A 17,136-nucleotide genomic window follows, 5' to 3' on the forward strand; every position below is an offset into this window, starting at 1 on the left:
TTATCAGACAAGAAGGGTTTTATTTTCCAGTGTTTTACAATGTGCGTCCACCACAGGAGCGGACCCAGCATGATACAAACAGTAAGGGAAGCATTGTTCACAAAAGGGGAGACTGAAGAACCCCCAAAGATGATTAGAATGGCCGCATTCACTCTCCAAGGTCCCATAACCTTGCCTTTGTATCATACAATACTTACAAAAAAGGAACTGATGCGATGAAGATCACCGGAGGAAGAGGAGCAGCTAAAACATGTCATAGATATGTACATTTAAGTTAGTTACTTTACAGGAATATTTAAAATTCAAGTCTTGTTAAAATACCAAATGAACAATTTTAAACAATGCATTAAAATAGTGTTAAGACCCAAGAGGAATGCAGTAGAAATGGAAGCTTCTTGTGTTTCCATGAAGTCTGAGCTGAGGTGAGTTAATAAAAATAATCTTTCAAACATTTTTGTACACCTTAATGTATCATAAGAGATTTGATGTGGCACCTTCAATAAAACAAGACCAATATTCAATGAGGCACTTTCATATTCCAAAGACACCTGATTTGTTATCAATTCATTATTTTCCTATCATTTTATATCAGCTTTATGCCAGAGATGATCTTCATGTCTCAGTTTTCATAGTATAACCACTTTTTTTTTAATTGCATTAGAGGATAGTTTGAATTCCTTTTTGCCTATTTTTTTCCTTTTAAAACTTTCACTGTGCTATTTTTGCAAAATGCATTAGAGGGAAGTTTGAATTCCTTTTTGTCTTTTTTTTTCCTTTTAGAACTTTCACTGTGCCAAGTTTCTGCCATGCACAGCATTGAAAAAGGGAAATTAAACCAACACTGTCCCATAGCACGTTACGCAAAGCAGTCCAAACACAGGCAGAATTAACAAACAAAACAAAACAAAAAAAGCACAGAGTAGAAGAGCTATGTACACCTCGTAAATGAAAATAGGAGTTTGTTTAGTATCACAATAAGCAGATACATTCTTGTATTGGATACTGAAGGATCTACCACAATGCTGGGACCTCTTTACACTTCCAATAAAATCTTTTATCAAGGCTCAAGAAATTTAAGTCTTTTCAACATCCAACTATTCCAGACTATGACCTACCAGCTTACTCTATTTCTTGGTTTCTTGCAATTATCTTAAAGGCCATTAGGACTAAAACTGCTCCATTATGAATTTTTTTTAGCCATTTTGACTCTATACTCAAATCTAAGATCTATATTCATTGGGACTAGAGCACATCCACATTTTTCCAACAATACCACACTTCAATTGCCCTACAGTGAGAGGGCCTCTATCTTCATTGTACAACTTTGGGTCAGTACATCAATTCATTCATAGAAGGAAATATCACAAGATGTTTTAAAAAACAGAGCAACAGCAATTTTAAACACATTTTCCTCATCTCGCATAAAACACACTATCGCTCATTGTATTTAGTGCTCATCCCATCGTTGACGCCAACATGGCTTACAAGCATCACTCAAGTACCTTAAAAACATGTCAAAACTCTGACATTTAGAAACAGTGTACTCGTATATATTGGTGTGTGTACTTATATATACACACACACACTCTCTCACGCACTTTCATAGGTATTGATAAAAACGGGACCGGACCACTTGAGCTCCTGAGAGTTTGTGAGGATGCGCATGAGAAGCTAGGTTTAGGCTCTTGCTTTGAGCAGCTGCTACATCTCCATTGAGCAGCTGACCCGAATGGGATTGCGAGGGCCCAGCAGATAATAGGTCCTGTGATCGAGAAGGGTGCAGGTCCAGCATGTCCAGGCTAACTTCAGGGTTACTTGCACGGTGTCGCTCTCGAGCTATCCAGTCTCTGATGGAAAAGTCCTGTGAACTGCACTTAGGCTTTAAGCGATCCACTGCAGAGAGCTCAGTGCCCTCTACCCTTTGCCAGTCTCCAATCACCGACAACTCAGCAAAGTCACGCTGCCCACCCATAGTGTGCCTGCGGCGGATATTGCTTTTCCGTTTACTTCGAGTCTCAGGGGACCTAGTACGCTGAGAACCCACCCCAAACATGTCATCAGCTGATGTCCGCAGTCGACATTTTAACCTGTCTGTGATTTTAATTCGCCACATGGTTTCAGTGGCTCGTTCCGATTCACTGCGAGAGGAAGAGCTCAGGCTGCCAGTGGATCGTTCTTTGACTGCCTCCAGTACTCGTGAAAGTTGACTAGACTCTTTGTTGCGGCTTCCATCTGCTGAAGACTCACTGTCTGTCTTCTGCCGACTTCCTCTCTTGCGTGCCAAGGTATCACATGCAATGATTCGATGGGAGGAGATTAGATTGGGCACATCTTGCAAAGGTATAACATTGCCTTCTGGTTCAGTCAGCCCTCCTTCTTGGCCACCAGCAAACACTGACAGGTCACTCTCACTGTCAGTTTCCATTGGTCGCCCTTCACTGATGAGTTCACTTCTTTCATCATCAGCATCATCTCCACGGCTTTCAGTGACAGATTGCACCTCTGGACTAAAGGTAACAGACTCCAACCCTGTGTGGAAGGTCATTGAGGAGGTGGTGGAGTAGTCTGAAGTGATGGAGCAGACTTCTGCTCCTGGGCCTGTTCCTGTATTCTCAATCCAGTGGCCTGGTATCCCGCGATGCCTCATCCTGGGTACTGAGGCCTGAGAGCTGGTGCTGTTGAGTGTGCCCAAATCAGAGACACATCCATCGTCGTAGTTAGAGAGAGGGTCTGACAGGGAACTTTGGTGAGTCATCTGCATGTGATAAATAGTTCTGGGTGGTGTAATGATCTTTGGTGAGGGGGAGGTTTGCAGGGGCAAATGTTCAGAGTAGAGCTGTTTGCTGTTAGAGGCGAGGTCAAGGCTCTCTCCTAGGCTCTGGTCACCATCCTCAGTCCTTTCTATTTGGTCACTGAGTTTAACTTTGTTCTCAGCCTCTTCAGTTTGGTCATCAGCTGGCCAATTTGGATCATTTTGTACTGGAAGGTCCTTCTTGGAGAAACTGGCATCCAGATCATCATCAGAGCTGCTAGGCTGAGGCTTGTCCTTGGGCTTTTTGCGTTTGCGGCTAGCAAAGATGGAAGAACGCAGCAGCTCTCTGCTATATTGATCCTTACCAGACCCCCAAGAACCCTGCTGAAGAACCAAGCACATACAACTACTTAAAACAGAGCAAAGAGGGTACCGTTTCAAAGAGTAAATTGGGGGGGGGGGAGTGTCCGTTTTATCATATTTGAAATTGTACCACTTTTCAATTCCTTAAGAAAAGACAACATATGGCAGCAAAGTTTTAACTCAGGGAATCCGCTGTTAAGCAGGGGTCATCTCATCTCAAATTGATTTTATAATGATCTCAAGAGGAGCTCTTGAATTAAGTACTTACCTTTGATTTTGCAGAGTCACTGGTGGTTGAATCTAATGGAACAAGATGAGAAAAATATTAATAGGCCATTTCAAGTGGAATTCAACAGAGGCAAAGTGCAGAGACAAGAGGAGACTTAAATATAAATATCCTTCACCACAACAGCACAAACAGCACAAACAGTGGAGTCATGTGGAGATCTGAGAGATGAAGGCGACACAGTTAAGCCATCACAGAGAGAGACATGGAGGAAAGAGTAATGAATGATCACAAGAATCCAACAGTGTGTAGTAAGACAGGAGGCAGCTCATGCACACATTCATATAGACAGAGAGGCTGTCCACAGTGAGAACGCAAATCACGGACACACATACCAAGAGCCAGCAGAATACATCAACAGGCATTCTTTCCCAACTCAGGGACATCAAAGCAGGGATGGACATCTTTACAGCTACATATGAATTGCGGTGAGAGCTGCTGCGAATGTTGTCTGAAACAGGATGCTCTGCTATTGCCAAAAGGCCAAAGTATACTTAATACGTAGAGCTAGAGAATATATATATTTATATATCAACCTGCATTCATTGGAATCATTTTAATGGAATATGCTTGTGGAAGGCTAAAACGTTTAACCCAAGTTATACAACTTAAAGGAAATTTTACCAAATAATAAGTGTATGTAAACTTCTGACCCACTGTAAATGTGATGAAAGAAATGAAAGCTGAAATAAATAATTCTCTACTATTCTGACATTTAACATTTATAAAAAATAGTGATCCTAACTGACCTAAGACAGGGAATGAGCTTAAATGTATTTGACTAAGGTTCATGTAAACTTCTGACTTCAACTGTATCAGGATGAGCTTCACTGTCAACAGTTGCTGTTATTCGTGTAATGGATGAGACTTACAGTCCCTTTGATGCTGCAGACAGCCACTAAATAATTCACTAACTTGGGAAATCAAATTTGTGTTGAGCAGTATCAATTTGTCAGAGTAGAATATGGAGATGCAGAATGAATCAAAGCACTGAGAGACTATGTCACTGGACAAGGGTCAGATATGACAGGAGGGTAGAAAGGGGCTAAAGGGGCAAAAGCTTTAAGTTTGTAGAGCATCAGCGGAGTCCTTCAGATGGGTTACTAGACCACTCAAAAGCCCCTTTGCTCACTCTCCATCCAGACTTTCATAATGCTTTTGAATGGAATGAGATTCATCTTGCACTGAACATGTCTTATGTTTTATGATTTAAGCCAGCTCAGCCCCTCACCACACCCCTTTAGACCACATGACTGGAGAACATCCTGGCAACCATACCATGCTAGAAATCCTTGCGGTCAGCTTCAGAGACAACGAGAGACAGCAAAGAGGCTTTTCAGACACAACACACCATCACAGCTCTGTATCCTCTCTGTTAACAATAGTCTTATAAGATATGAAACGTGCAACACAACGATGACAAATATTGACTTCTCTGACATTTCTTTTTCTTTTTTTTTTTGTTTCTTTTCTTTTCTGGTGGGTTTGTCCCGGATTCATTTTCAGTTTATAAGAATCTGGGATTACTGCAGACTAGGCAGCTACACTGGGGACAACACTCCTCCTTCTTCCTACAGTCCCAGCTGTCCATCACAGACATTACAGAGTCCATCAGTGACATCACCGAGTGATAGACGCCGCTCACTTGGCCTGTGTCAAGATTGGGTAATGTGTGATCAGTGCTGGACAGGGACAAGGGAGAAGAAAAACACTAGAGACAAGATGGGTCAGACGGGTAAATCGTTGCTGGTTTTGCATTGATTTTTCCTTTTCTTTTGGGAAAGAACATGCCGGGTTAGCACAAGAAAAGGGGAAGGAGGGAAAAGAACTGAAAGAAAAGGAGGAGTGGAGTCATAACGGAGACTAAAGCATTAAGGAGGGATGATAATGAATGAGGTTGAAACTAATACAAACCATAGGAAAAGGAGAATTCTGAAGAAAACATGTAATCCAAATAAAGGCAACTTGTAAAATCAATGACTTAAATAAAAATAAAAATAAAATATGGTTGATTCATAAGCTTCATATACATATGAACCATTTTATAAAAATGTTCAGGTAGTTTATCAATTTTGACCAATGCAAAATTGCTAAAATAGTTCACCTCTACATATGAACAGACATTTCTTGCAAGCATTTAGATATCTAAATGGAAAGCATGTGTATCTGCTAATCTTCTTTATGGTATTAAGACAGTCTGAACATACACACAACTTATCCAAACAATCAGAACACTTTTCCCTTTCTGAATAAATTCCATTCCACTACTGTCTAGCCCTGGACAGCAGTTTTGATGTAAAATATAATGTTGTACAGGGCTGGCAGGATTACCTGAGACGTCTCCCGGCAACGTTGCCGTACGGCCAATGTTTGTGAGCAGATGGTCAATGTTGGGCACAGGCTGAGACTGAACTGTGCTCTCCTGCTCCACGGTGGTCTGATATACACAAGCAAATGAGAGAAGTAAGAGAAGTAATGGGATCACACTTGGGTTTAACATCCACTTTTTCAGCTGAGACAGATTGACCCTTAACCTTGTATAAACATGCACCTCAAATCTGTCACATTGTGATCGGATTATGTAGAGCGGAGGGTTTCCGCCTGTATTTAGCGCTTACCACTTGATTCAATGGACTTAACCGAGATGAATGTTAATACCAGGAGTAAAATGGGAAAGAGAGAAACTGAGGAAACAGTGAGGATAAGAAAGATGACAGTTTTCTCCAGTCCATTTGTTGGCCTGAGGAAACCAGTGTTACCCTGGAGACTCTGCAGTTACACTGAGCCAATGACTGTCTATTAGATATTGGAGTGATAGAATAGTGTTACTTGTTTAGAGGGGAGAAATTCACTTTGAGGTAATCTCAGACGAGTACAGCAGCTACCATCTAATATTTAAACTCACCGTTGGCTCTTCATCTCCATCGTCAGTGAAGAACCAATCATACTGTAGAACAGCAAAGCAGATGGTCAATTTAGCAGCATTTAACCATAATTTACAAATGAGATGAATGGAAACAAACTTACTTGCTGAATGAGAGTCTCCACAATCTTGTATTGGTCGGGCATGTGCGTGACCATGTGGGTCATGTTGTCTTCAGAGGTTCTGACGAGGGTTGGCCCAAAAACAATGGCCAAGTTACGTGGCTCCATCTAATAAAATAAAAACAGATTTTGTCCATATCTCTCTTATGAATAAATGACAAGTACTTTTGCCCTGTATAAGTTTTGCACTTAAATATGCTACCTTGTTTTTCTCACAGTTTTCAGAAACAGTTTTGAGGTGACCAGAAAGGTACTTCAGCGTTTCGTAATGATGATCTGGCAGCTCATGAATCTGGCAAAGTAAACACAGTAATATGATTTATACCAATCTGCTACCACTTTTATTAGTGGATTTTTCTGTCTTGTAAATGCTATTATTTTCTAAATTAAAGGATTTCTTCTGATAAGCCGTACCAGTCTCTTCAGTGCTTTTAACCGTTCAACGGGGTCCTCCGTTCGATTAGCATCAATAAAGTTGGAATATTTTTCTATAACAAAGCAAAAAATAATCATTAGAACATAATTTACATGTTCTACATAAAATGTAAATCAACTTTTTCCGGGTATCAACTAATTTTGTCCTCTGGGTGGAGTATGCCAACCAGATGTGTGGAAAACAGGATTTGGATGTTCTTTATAAGATAAAGCCAACTGAATAATCGATTATTGAAAACTGTGACCATGTGTCTCACCATTGGTAAACAGAGGCTCTGGAAGTTTCCTGAAAAAGGACTTTAGCAAACTGCTGATCACGTTGAGATCTCGCCACTTCTGCTGAAAGATATGAAAAAAAGAGGATAAGGACTGTCTACGTCATACAAGGCAGGAGTAAACAATAAGGAATGTGTGCTTTTTTCAGTATTTTAACTGGTCGCACCACAGACAAGATACAAGAATAAAAGACTATTAAGACCTTTTTCAAACCTTGAAAAAAGAAATAAAAATACTGTGTCCCCATACCAAAACAATCCACACAATCACAAAATAAATCATGTATAACAGACTCTTAGACAGGGGCACACATTTAACATGGTCTTAACAATGCTTATCAGTAAAAACAGGGTAGGCTATATGTAGGTTTAAAATACTAAATACATGTTTTCCACATTTACAGTATATCACATTCAAATTGGTTTATGTACCATTACATAAATAGACAAAAATTATAAGTCAACAGATATTGGACTTCGCTGATATTATAATGTGTTGAGAGGCAATTAACCTGAAAATAGTTTTTAAAATTGGAAGCCTACATTAAATGTTCTTAGTCTTTCTTTCCTGTGATGGGGAGGGCCAGGCACAGGCTAAGAGAGTCCAAATTTAATTCAATCCCAGATGCAGATTATGGTGCAACCAAAATACCAATATCTAGGTAAAAATAAATAATGGATTCGTATTGCGGAACTTTTAATCTTTAAAGGCTGAAATACACCGGGGGACTCTTATTTTGAAATGTTTGTGTTCACTGCTTCCAGCTGCTTATTCAAATAGATAAGAGAAATAAAATGTGCACTCCTACAATAATCTGTAACGTATTACAATGTAAACAATTACAAGTAAACTGTCATATTTCATCATTTTTGGAGAAAATATAACAGAATAACTTTTCACTCTGAAGGACGCAGCGTGTGCATTTATTTAATTGTATCGTATTCTTTAGAAGTTTGACTATAACATTTGGTCAGATCACAATTCCTGCCTTTCCGCCCAAAATTTAAGACATCTTTAAATGATAATTAAGACTTTTTATGACCTTAAATTTTGGAAAAGGAATTTAAGACTTTTTAAGGATCGACGGGACCCTGGTATATTAATGTGTCAGGCAGAAATGTATATGTTTTCTTAAATAATTTTTAAGTTTACTTAAAAAAAATAAAAAAAAAAGACAAATAATACATATCCCAGGTTTTTCATTTGTAATAGCTAAAAATTAAACAGGTGTTAACTTCATGACAGCTATTAATTCATGCAAAGTCTTGCTGGAAATCAATGACATATGATTTGTCAGATTAGCAGAATTTGCAATAATAATGTTCAATACATCACAGAAAACCAAATGTTTACAAGGCATAGAAACACATGTAAATGATCAACGAATGTAAGATAGCCAAAACTTTCTCATACTGGCCCAGGGGGCCATCAGCTAATCTTTATAATGTGCCCTTGCAAGACTAAACAATATGACATTGACAAGGCAAAGTGTTTACTCACATCATCTTGGATATCAATATCCGTCATGCCTTTAGTGTCTAGTTCCTCCTGCATGCTAGAGATGGCAGAATTGTTTCCAGGGACTCTATAAATCCCTGTGTACTCCAACCCTTTCTCCTCCACCAGCTTACAACAAACCTCCACGATCAAGGGCACAAACTAAAACATACGCAGTTTATTTTTAAGACTAAAAGAAGAATGAATCTCACAAAATCTGTCAAAAGCGTGATGTTTTTCCAAATGTTTAACTTTTTATGGTTTAGTACTATGATTTAGTAAGTTTCGGTATGTCTTACTCTGTTGTTTTGTGCAGGAGGGCAATTATCCAGACGCAATCCAAACGTGACTCCAGCAGTGGGCCTCTTATCCTGGGGCTTTTTCTTCAGGCCTGGAATTCCTCTCCTCCATGCAGCTCCACTGGAGTCATCTGAGCCACACATCTCTTACATTAACACATTTCACTGAGATAATGCACACATAATGGGTTTCAGTGTCACTTCAGAGTGCATTGTGTTACCTTTACTTCTCTCCTGCTCATTTCTGGGCGAGTGTGGGCTCTGACTCTTACTGCTGCTGCCCAGCAAAGTATGTCTAATGCTGAGAGACTGCCGGGAGGTTTTGGGTGATGGCTCTGTCTTACTGCTGGGAGCACTGTGATAACACACATTACTGAACACAAGGCAAGCTTTCATAGATCAGCATACAGGCAATGAGGAATTTAAAAAATGGAACGGTTAAAGAGAGACAGGCTCCGTTCCAAAATGTAGTGAGCTGCCTACCTGGACAACACTTTAAAGCATCATAGTTGCTCTCACAATAGATATTATCTTGGACTCTATGGTGCCTTGTGTGCCCTTGTTGTTTTAGAGCAGTATTGCAATTATCATTTACGGATAAAGCAATCCCAGAATGCACTGTGACAAACCCAAAATATTCTCAGAATGCATTGCGACACTCACAATTTTAATCATGGATGCATTGTGAGAAACCCAGCATATTTCCAGAATGCACTGCGACAAACTCAGAAAATGTTTATTCAAGATATCAGACAGAGTTGAGGGAAACGTTGTGTCAATGTGCATTAACATTTAGTCATCAAGCAGACATTTTCCCCACATCGACAAACAAATTAAGTACATTTTATTATTTATAAAGGACTATTTCAACCAGTACCTGTATAGTTTTTTGTTTTGCTTAAGAGTATCATGTTATTAGCCAAACAATATGCTAATGCCTGACTATAGGGAATCAACTATGAACATTAGGCAACGCCCCACTAATTCGTTTTCAATTGAAAGCTCGGTTTCAGTTTTCAAATGTCATATTTTCCAAAGTATGCGATTTTAGAGGGCATTTTTTAAATGTTACATTTTTGGTGAAGAGAAATTATGTTATAGTATGTATGAGAGGTGTAAATGTATAGAAATCAATGCATTTTCAAACAAAAATGAATTAATCCCAAAGCATACTTCGGTCAGGTGTGAACACTTGTCGTCTATTGGACTATTGATGCAAATTTCGGCATCAGCAAAGTGCTCGAGCACAGAACGCATGCGGCTGAATTTTCTGTCATTCAGATGCACCTGGAATAATTTGCACTAATTAGTGTATCCACAAGGTGGCACCACTCACAATTGAGCCATTGCTGTCATAAAGGATCTCTAGAACTGTGGTTCCTCACCTGGGGTCCCCTTAAGGGGCGCCAGAGTTCAGAGAGGGGCGGGAAGCTCACATGCTTTACACAATTTCATCATTCATTTAAAAAAAGTTTTCAAACATAGGCTGTTTCAAAATGATTTTGTCACAAAAACAATTCTACCTACATGTTGGTTGCACCACCTGACTTTGATTTTGTGAATAAACATTTCCAAATATTAATCGTATTTTAAAATAGTTTCACAGATTTTTTTTATAAGAAATAAAACATTATTTAGCACAACTTATGATAACTTTTTTTTCTAAGAATTTCAGCTTTTAATGTGACTGAATTTATTTTGCAGCACATGACATTTTTAAGCCTAATAAACATCAAAATGACTTTGAACTCATGAAAAACATGTTCATTACTGTATAGGTGTATTTATGTAATTGTTTTGTATGAATTGCATTTATAAAAGTTTTTTAATAATTTATTAGACACCATAGACATCAAATCATTGAGCCATATACAGTATATATATATACACACACTCACCTAAAGGATTATTAGGAACACCTGTTCAATTTCTCATTAATGCAATTATCTAATCAACCAATCACATGACAGTTGCTTCAATGCATTTAGGGGTGTGGTCCTGGTCAAGACAATCTCCTGAACTCCAAACTGAATGTCAGAATGGGAAAGAAAGGTGATTTAAGCAATTTTGAACGTGGCATGGTTGTTGGTGCCAGACGGGCCGGTCTGAGTATTTCACAATCTGCTCAGTTACTGGGATTTTCACGCACAACCATTTCTAGGGTTTACAAAGAATGGTGTGAAAAGGGAAAAACATCCAGTATGCGGCAGTCCTGTGGGCTGAAAATGCCTTGTTGATGCTAGAGGTCAGAGGAGAATGGGCCGACTGATTCAAGCTGATAGAAGAGCAACTTTGACTGAAATAACCACTCGTTACAACCGAGGTATGCAGCAAAGCATTTGTGAAGCCACAACACGCACAACCTTGAGGCGGATGGGCTACAACAGCAGAAGACCCCACCGGGTACCACTCATCTCCACTACAAATAGGAAAAAGAGGCTACAATTTGCAAGAGCTCACCAAAATTGGACAGTTGAAGACTGGAAAAATGTTGCCTGGTCTGATGAGTCTCGATTTCTGTTGAGACATTCAGATGGTAGAGTCAGAATTTGGCGTAAACAGAATGAGAACATGGATCCATCATGCCTTGTTACCACTGTGCAGGCTGGTGGTGGTGGTGGTGTAATGGTGTGGGGGATGTTTTCTTGGCACACTTTAGGCCCCTTAGTGCCAATTGGGCATCGTTTAAATGCCACTGCCTACCTGAGCATTGTTTCTGACCATGTCCATCCCTTTATGGCCACCATGTACCCATCCTCTGATGGCTACTTCCAGCAGGATAATGCACCATGTCACAAAGCTCGAATCATTTCAAATTGGTTTCTTGAACATGACAACGAGTTCACTGTACTAAAATGGCCCCCACAGTCACCAGATCTCAACCCAATAGAGCATCTTTGGGATGTGGTGGAACGGGAGCTCCGTGCCCTGGATGTGCATCCCACAAATCTCCATCAACTGCAAGATGCTATCCTATCAATATTGGCCAACATTTCTAAAGAATGCTTTCAGCACCTTGTTGAATTAATGCCACGTAGAATTAAGGCAGTTCTGAAGGCGAAAGGGGGTCAAACACAGTATTAGTATGGTGTTCCTAATAATCCTTTAGGTGAGTGTATATATATATATATATATATATATATATATATATATATATATATATATATAAAATTTATATTTCTCAAATGTTAGTAGGGGGAGCTTCACAGAAAAAAGGTTGGGAACCACTGCTCTAGAACATGTAATCGCCACTAAAAAACAGGAGACAAAGGTGGAAACGACAACAGTGAACGTGCATGTCAAGAAGGCCTGCAGGACATGCCTGTGTTTGTATAACTCGAGTGTGAAGGAATATAAAGACACCTTTATGGGTCTAAATTCCTGAACAGAAATAGTCCAGTATCTCATAGCACTCGCAGCACAGGACTACCGCCTTATATAACCGCAGTATACTTTGAAAAGCAGTACGTTCGACTGTATGCGGACGGCAAGTGTTCGAGTCAAGTGTGGAGGTGGCCTTAGTCTCTCATGCGGTTAGCAAGAGGAGCAGTATTTGTTTGGTTAACAGTTAACAGTTGCGCTTCAATTCAGTCACTTATGAGGTTCCATTTAGTTTTGAATGCTGCCTTAAGGCACGGGTATACTTTGTTTATCTGTGTCCTGCCGGGTCGACCGTGTTGCCCTTCAAAGTCTACCATTTTGAACACGAGCCAATACAAACACGATTCACGCAAACAAGGACTACCCGCATGTTGAGAAAATCTGGGCAACACACTGACAGTTCACACATACTGTGCTGATGCCGAAATGTGTGTCATGGATACCGTGCGGTTTCCGATCAGCAACGTGGAAAACTGACGTATACTTTGGTCTGTTTAGGCAGTGCACAGCAAGGCAGCTCACTAGGTTTTGGAACAGTGCCACTACATATCTTGAATATTCTCTATGATGTGCTCCTTACCTCATGGATATATACTCTTTGAGCTTTCTGTTGATTAAATCAGTGCTTGTTATGGTAGCATTCTAAAAACACAACATATTAGAACATCATTAGTGCAGTGGTAAAATGTGAAAATTAAAGAACCAGTTGATCTGCAAACACAAAATGACAAAATCAACAAAAGGCTTAAATGTAATCCTCACACCTTCAATAAACAATTCCACCATCACACTGATTTGAGCAAATGACAGTGCTGTGCAGTGTTGTGTTAACTGTAAGCTGGCGTTCACATGTAATGCTATCATGGTTGCACATTCAGCACTGAGGGGCGGACATAGGGCACAGAATTCTCATAAAACTGACCAAAATGAAAATCTTATATAGCAATGAACTCATGTTCACACTGCAATGCAAAGTACCAAATAAAAAAAACATTTGTTAAGTTGTTCATGTGACATTTTAACGGTGGCCTATATCAGACAGTGGTCAGAATAGGTGCCGCTACACAGCAGGCGATGTTTAACATTCTAGCCAAGCATGTTTATCAGAAGTAACTTTGTGCGTTTATGATATAAATTCAGATTTAATGCTGAGGTTGCACCATTTTTTAATGAGTTCTAAAACCTCACCATTGTGCTGTTTTTCCTATCCTTTTCATCTTCACACAAAAAAGGTAAATCAAGCGTGCAATTAAATATATATATATAACAAGTTAGATCAATTCAAATACATTTCAGATTTCCATATTTATAAGGGGCCCAGATCCAAATCAAAAGTAACTTTGTTGTTAATAGTTTCGTGTCACAGAAGAGGGAAAAAATATGGACTAGAGCCAAATTTCAGATTTGGGTGCGAGAGAAGCCTTGATGACCCCACTGTCAACCAACCTCTTCATCCAGGTTGCTGTTTTCTTGAATGACTCTTATCCAGGACAGCATGTCCTCTCGGCCCTCAGCCTGAAACAGATATTCGCAGTCTGAAGTCGTCAGTCGCAGTACATTTTTGCGCTTTGTGTCACTGTAAGAAATGTCAATTAAGCAGGCCTTGATGCTGATTGCCTGTGGCTCGTCCTCCAGTTGAGAGTTGACATGAGCGAGCCCCTCCTTTTTGTCCTTATAGAGGTAGAGGGAGTATCCACGCAGCACTGCGTACATCTGTTTCCAAGGCCGCATACCACCACCTACGCGCTATAAAAAGAAATAAGAGTAACATACAGTATATACGGTGCATCCGGACAGTATTCACAGCGCTTCACTTTTTCCACATTTTGTTATATTACAGCCTTATTCCAAAATGGATAAAATTTATTATTTTCCTCAAAATTCGACAAACAATACCCCATAATGACAACGTGAAAGAAGTTTGTTTGAAATATTTGCAAATTTATTAAAAAGAAGAAAAAATAAATAAATCACATGTACATAAGTATTAACAGCCTTTGCTCAATACTTTGTTGAAGCACCTTTGACACCGATTACAGCCTCAAGTATTTTTGTGTATGATGCTACAAGCTTGGCACACCTATTTTTGGGCAGTTTCTCCCATTCTTCTTTGCAGGACCTCTCGAGCTCCATCAGATTGGATGGGGAATGTCAGTGCACAGCCATTTTCAGGTCTCTCCAGAGATGTTCAATGGGGTTCAAGTTTCGGCTCTGGCTGGGCCACTTAAGGACATTCACAGAGCTGTCCTGTAGCCTCTCCTTTGTTATCTTGGCTGTGTGCTTAGGGTCGTTGTCCTGTTGGAAGATGTAACTTCGCCCCAGTCTGAGGTCCAGCGTGCTCTAGAGCAGGTTTTCATCAAGGATGTCTCTGTACATTGCTGGTTTTCATCTTTCCCTCGATACTGACTAGTCTCCCAGTTCCTGCCGCTGAAAAACATCCCCACAGCATGATGCTGCCACCACCATGCTTCACTGTAGGGATGGTATTGTCCAGGTGATGACCGGTGCCTGGTTTCATCCAGACATGACGCTTACCATTCAGGCCAAAGAGTTCTTCTGGAAGGTTCTCCTCTCTCCACAGAGAAATGCTGGAGCTCTGTCAGAGTGAACATCCGGTTCTTGGTCACCTCCCTGACTAAGGCCCTTCTCCCCATCGCTCAGTTTGGCCGGACTGCCAGCTCTAGGAAGAGTCCTGGTGGTTCCAATCTTCTTCCATTTACAGATGATGGAGGCCACTGTGCTCATTGGGACCTTCAATGCTGCAGAAATTTGTCTGTAACCTTCCCCAGATCTGTGCCTCGATACAATCCTGTCTGCAGACCTCAGAGACAATTCCTTGGACTTCATGGCTTGGTTTGTGCTCTGACATGCACTGTTAACTGTGGGACCTTATATAGACAGGTGTGTACCTTTCCAAATCATGTCCAATCAACTGAATTTACCACAGGTGAACTCAAATCAAGTTGTAGAATCATATCAAGGATGATCGGAAACAGGATGCACCTGAGCTCAATTTTGAGTGTCATTGCAAAGGCTGTGAATACTTATGTACATGTGATTTTTAATAAATTTGCAAAGATTTCCAACAAACTTCTTTCACGTTGTCATTATGGGGTATTGTCTGTAGAATTTTGAGGAAAATAATGAATTTAATCCATTATGGAATAAGGCTGTAACATAACAAAATGTGGAAAAAGTTAAGTGCTGTGAATACTTTCCGGATGCACTGTACATTACATTCATGCTAATTTTGATACAAAGTTATGATCAGAATCAAATTACAGTAGAATTTTCTGTTAAAATTCAAAAAACCATTCAGTCGTTCAGCGGAGTTTGGTGATATTGAGAGATTTCCCACCTTGCTCTTCTCTGTGTTGAGCTGTCGGAAATGCAGCCAGCCCTCTTTGGTGGAATCATTAAAGATCTCAGTGGAGGAATCTCTCCTGGAACTGGAGTCATCGGATTTATTACCATCCAGTGCCTATGAAACCGAAACAACCATATAAAACTTTAATGCAGAGACAAGCAGACTCAACAACAATCTCTTGAAACAAAATGGGACCAAATATTTTTGCTCTGTTCCAAAACTATTGAGCTGTGTTGCTGTCTACTGCCTACACAGGCAACGAACTGAAAAGATACCTCACTGATATGGAACTGCAACTTTGTGCGTCATATAAATTGTGCTCCAAGTGTTAAGCACATAGGAGACTCTTCTGATTTCAAAAGAGACTGGTGTTGGCATGTTGCTAAGCTACCAATGCAATGGTTCATTAAGCATAAAAAAAATACAGTGGATTTAAAATGATTCACCCCCTTGGATGTTTTACATATATTTCCTTTTTTTATTATTGAATCATAGTGAACTTCATCTAGCTTTTTTGGCACTGATCAACAGAATAAGACTCTTTCATACCAGTCAAAACACATTTCTACCAATTAGTCTAAATTTACAACAAATATTAAAAATATTTGGTTGCATAAGTTTTTACCCCATTTAAGTTAGTATTTAGTAGATGAGCCTTTGGTAGCAATTACAGCCTTGAGCCTATGTGGATAGGTCTCAACTTGGCACATCTGGACACTGCAATTTTCCCCCATTCTTCTTTGCAAAACTGCTCAAGCTCTGTCAAGTTGCATGGGGATTGTGAGTGCACAGCCTTTTTCAAGTCCATCCACAGATTCTCAGTTGGGTTGAGGTCTGGACACTGACTTGGCCACTTCAGAACATTAATATTGTTGTTTTGAAACCATTCTTGTGTAGCTTTGGCTGTATGCTTGGGATCATGGTATTGCTACAAAACAAATCTTCTCCCAAATTTCAGTTCTATTGCAGACTGCATCAGGTTTTCCTTCAGGATTCCCTGTATTTTGCAGGGCCAGATGCACAGAAGCATCCCCACAGCATGATGCTACCACACCATGCTTAATGGTGGGGATGGTGTAGTTTTGATTATGTGCAATGTTTGGTTTGGCTATTTTCTGTTTAATAGCCAAAAAGCTAAATTTTGCCCTCATCAGACCATAGAATATTCTTTCAGCTGACTTCAAGAGTCTCCCAAAATGCCTTTTGGAAAACTAGCTGAGATTTCAAATGGTCTTTTTTTCCAATAGTGACTTTCTCTTTGCCATGCTCCCAAAAAGCTGTGACTGATGAAGAACCCGGGCAACAGTATGCACAGCCTCTGAAGTTTGAAAGTCCTTGAGTCATAGGTCTCTTGATCTATGGCATGAATAAGAGTCCAAAGGGGTTGGAAGAATGAGCAGAAAGGGTAAAAGCCTCACTAGTCCCCTTCTTGCAC

General features: G+C 39.9%; 1 protein-coding gene across 4 annotated transcripts in view; it reads right to left on the bottom strand.

The window, feature by feature from the left end:
• Positions 1 to 7: 7 nt before the first annotated feature.
• LOC127644871 (rho GTPase-activating protein 21-A-like) overlaps positions 8 to 17,136 on the bottom strand; it is an 81,363-nt gene continuing 64,234 nt past the window's right edge. For 3 of the 4 annotated variants that reach the window (XM_052128276.1, XM_052128274.1, XM_052128277.1), the window contains 14 exons: positions 15,693 to 15,815; positions 13,781 to 14,080; positions 12,915 to 12,976; positions 9,175 to 9,308; positions 8,954 to 9,084; positions 8,658 to 8,816; positions 7,139 to 7,217; positions 6,861 to 6,934; positions 6,649 to 6,738; positions 6,429 to 6,554; positions 6,307 to 6,348; positions 5,733 to 5,838; positions 3,384 to 3,415; positions 8 to 3,136 (listed from right to left, as the gene is read on the bottom strand). In XM_052128276.1, coding sequence (XP_051984236.1) covers positions 1,601 to 3,136; positions 3,384 to 3,415; positions 5,733 to 5,838; positions 6,307 to 6,348; positions 6,429 to 6,554; positions 6,649 to 6,738; positions 6,861 to 6,934; positions 7,139 to 7,217; positions 8,658 to 8,816; positions 8,954 to 9,084; positions 9,175 to 9,308; positions 12,915 to 12,976; positions 13,781 to 14,080; positions 15,693 to 15,815 — 2,994 coding nt within the window. In that variant the 3' untranslated portion in view covers positions 8 to 1,600. The remainder of the gene's footprint in view (positions 3,137 to 3,383; positions 3,416 to 5,732; positions 5,839 to 6,306; positions 6,349 to 6,428; positions 6,555 to 6,648; positions 6,739 to 6,860; positions 6,935 to 7,138; positions 7,218 to 8,657; positions 8,817 to 8,953; positions 9,085 to 9,174; positions 9,309 to 12,914; positions 12,977 to 13,780; positions 14,081 to 15,692; positions 15,816 to 17,136) is intronic. The other variant, XM_052128275.1, reaches the window with a different exon arrangement.

Source organism: Xyrauchen texanus, chromosome 6, assembly GCF_025860055.1.
Source record: "Xyrauchen texanus isolate HMW12.3.18 chromosome 6, RBS_HiC_50CHRs, whole genome shotgun sequence".
NCBI classification, from domain to species: Eukaryota; Metazoa; Chordata; class Actinopteri; order Cypriniformes; family Catostomidae; genus Xyrauchen; species Xyrauchen texanus.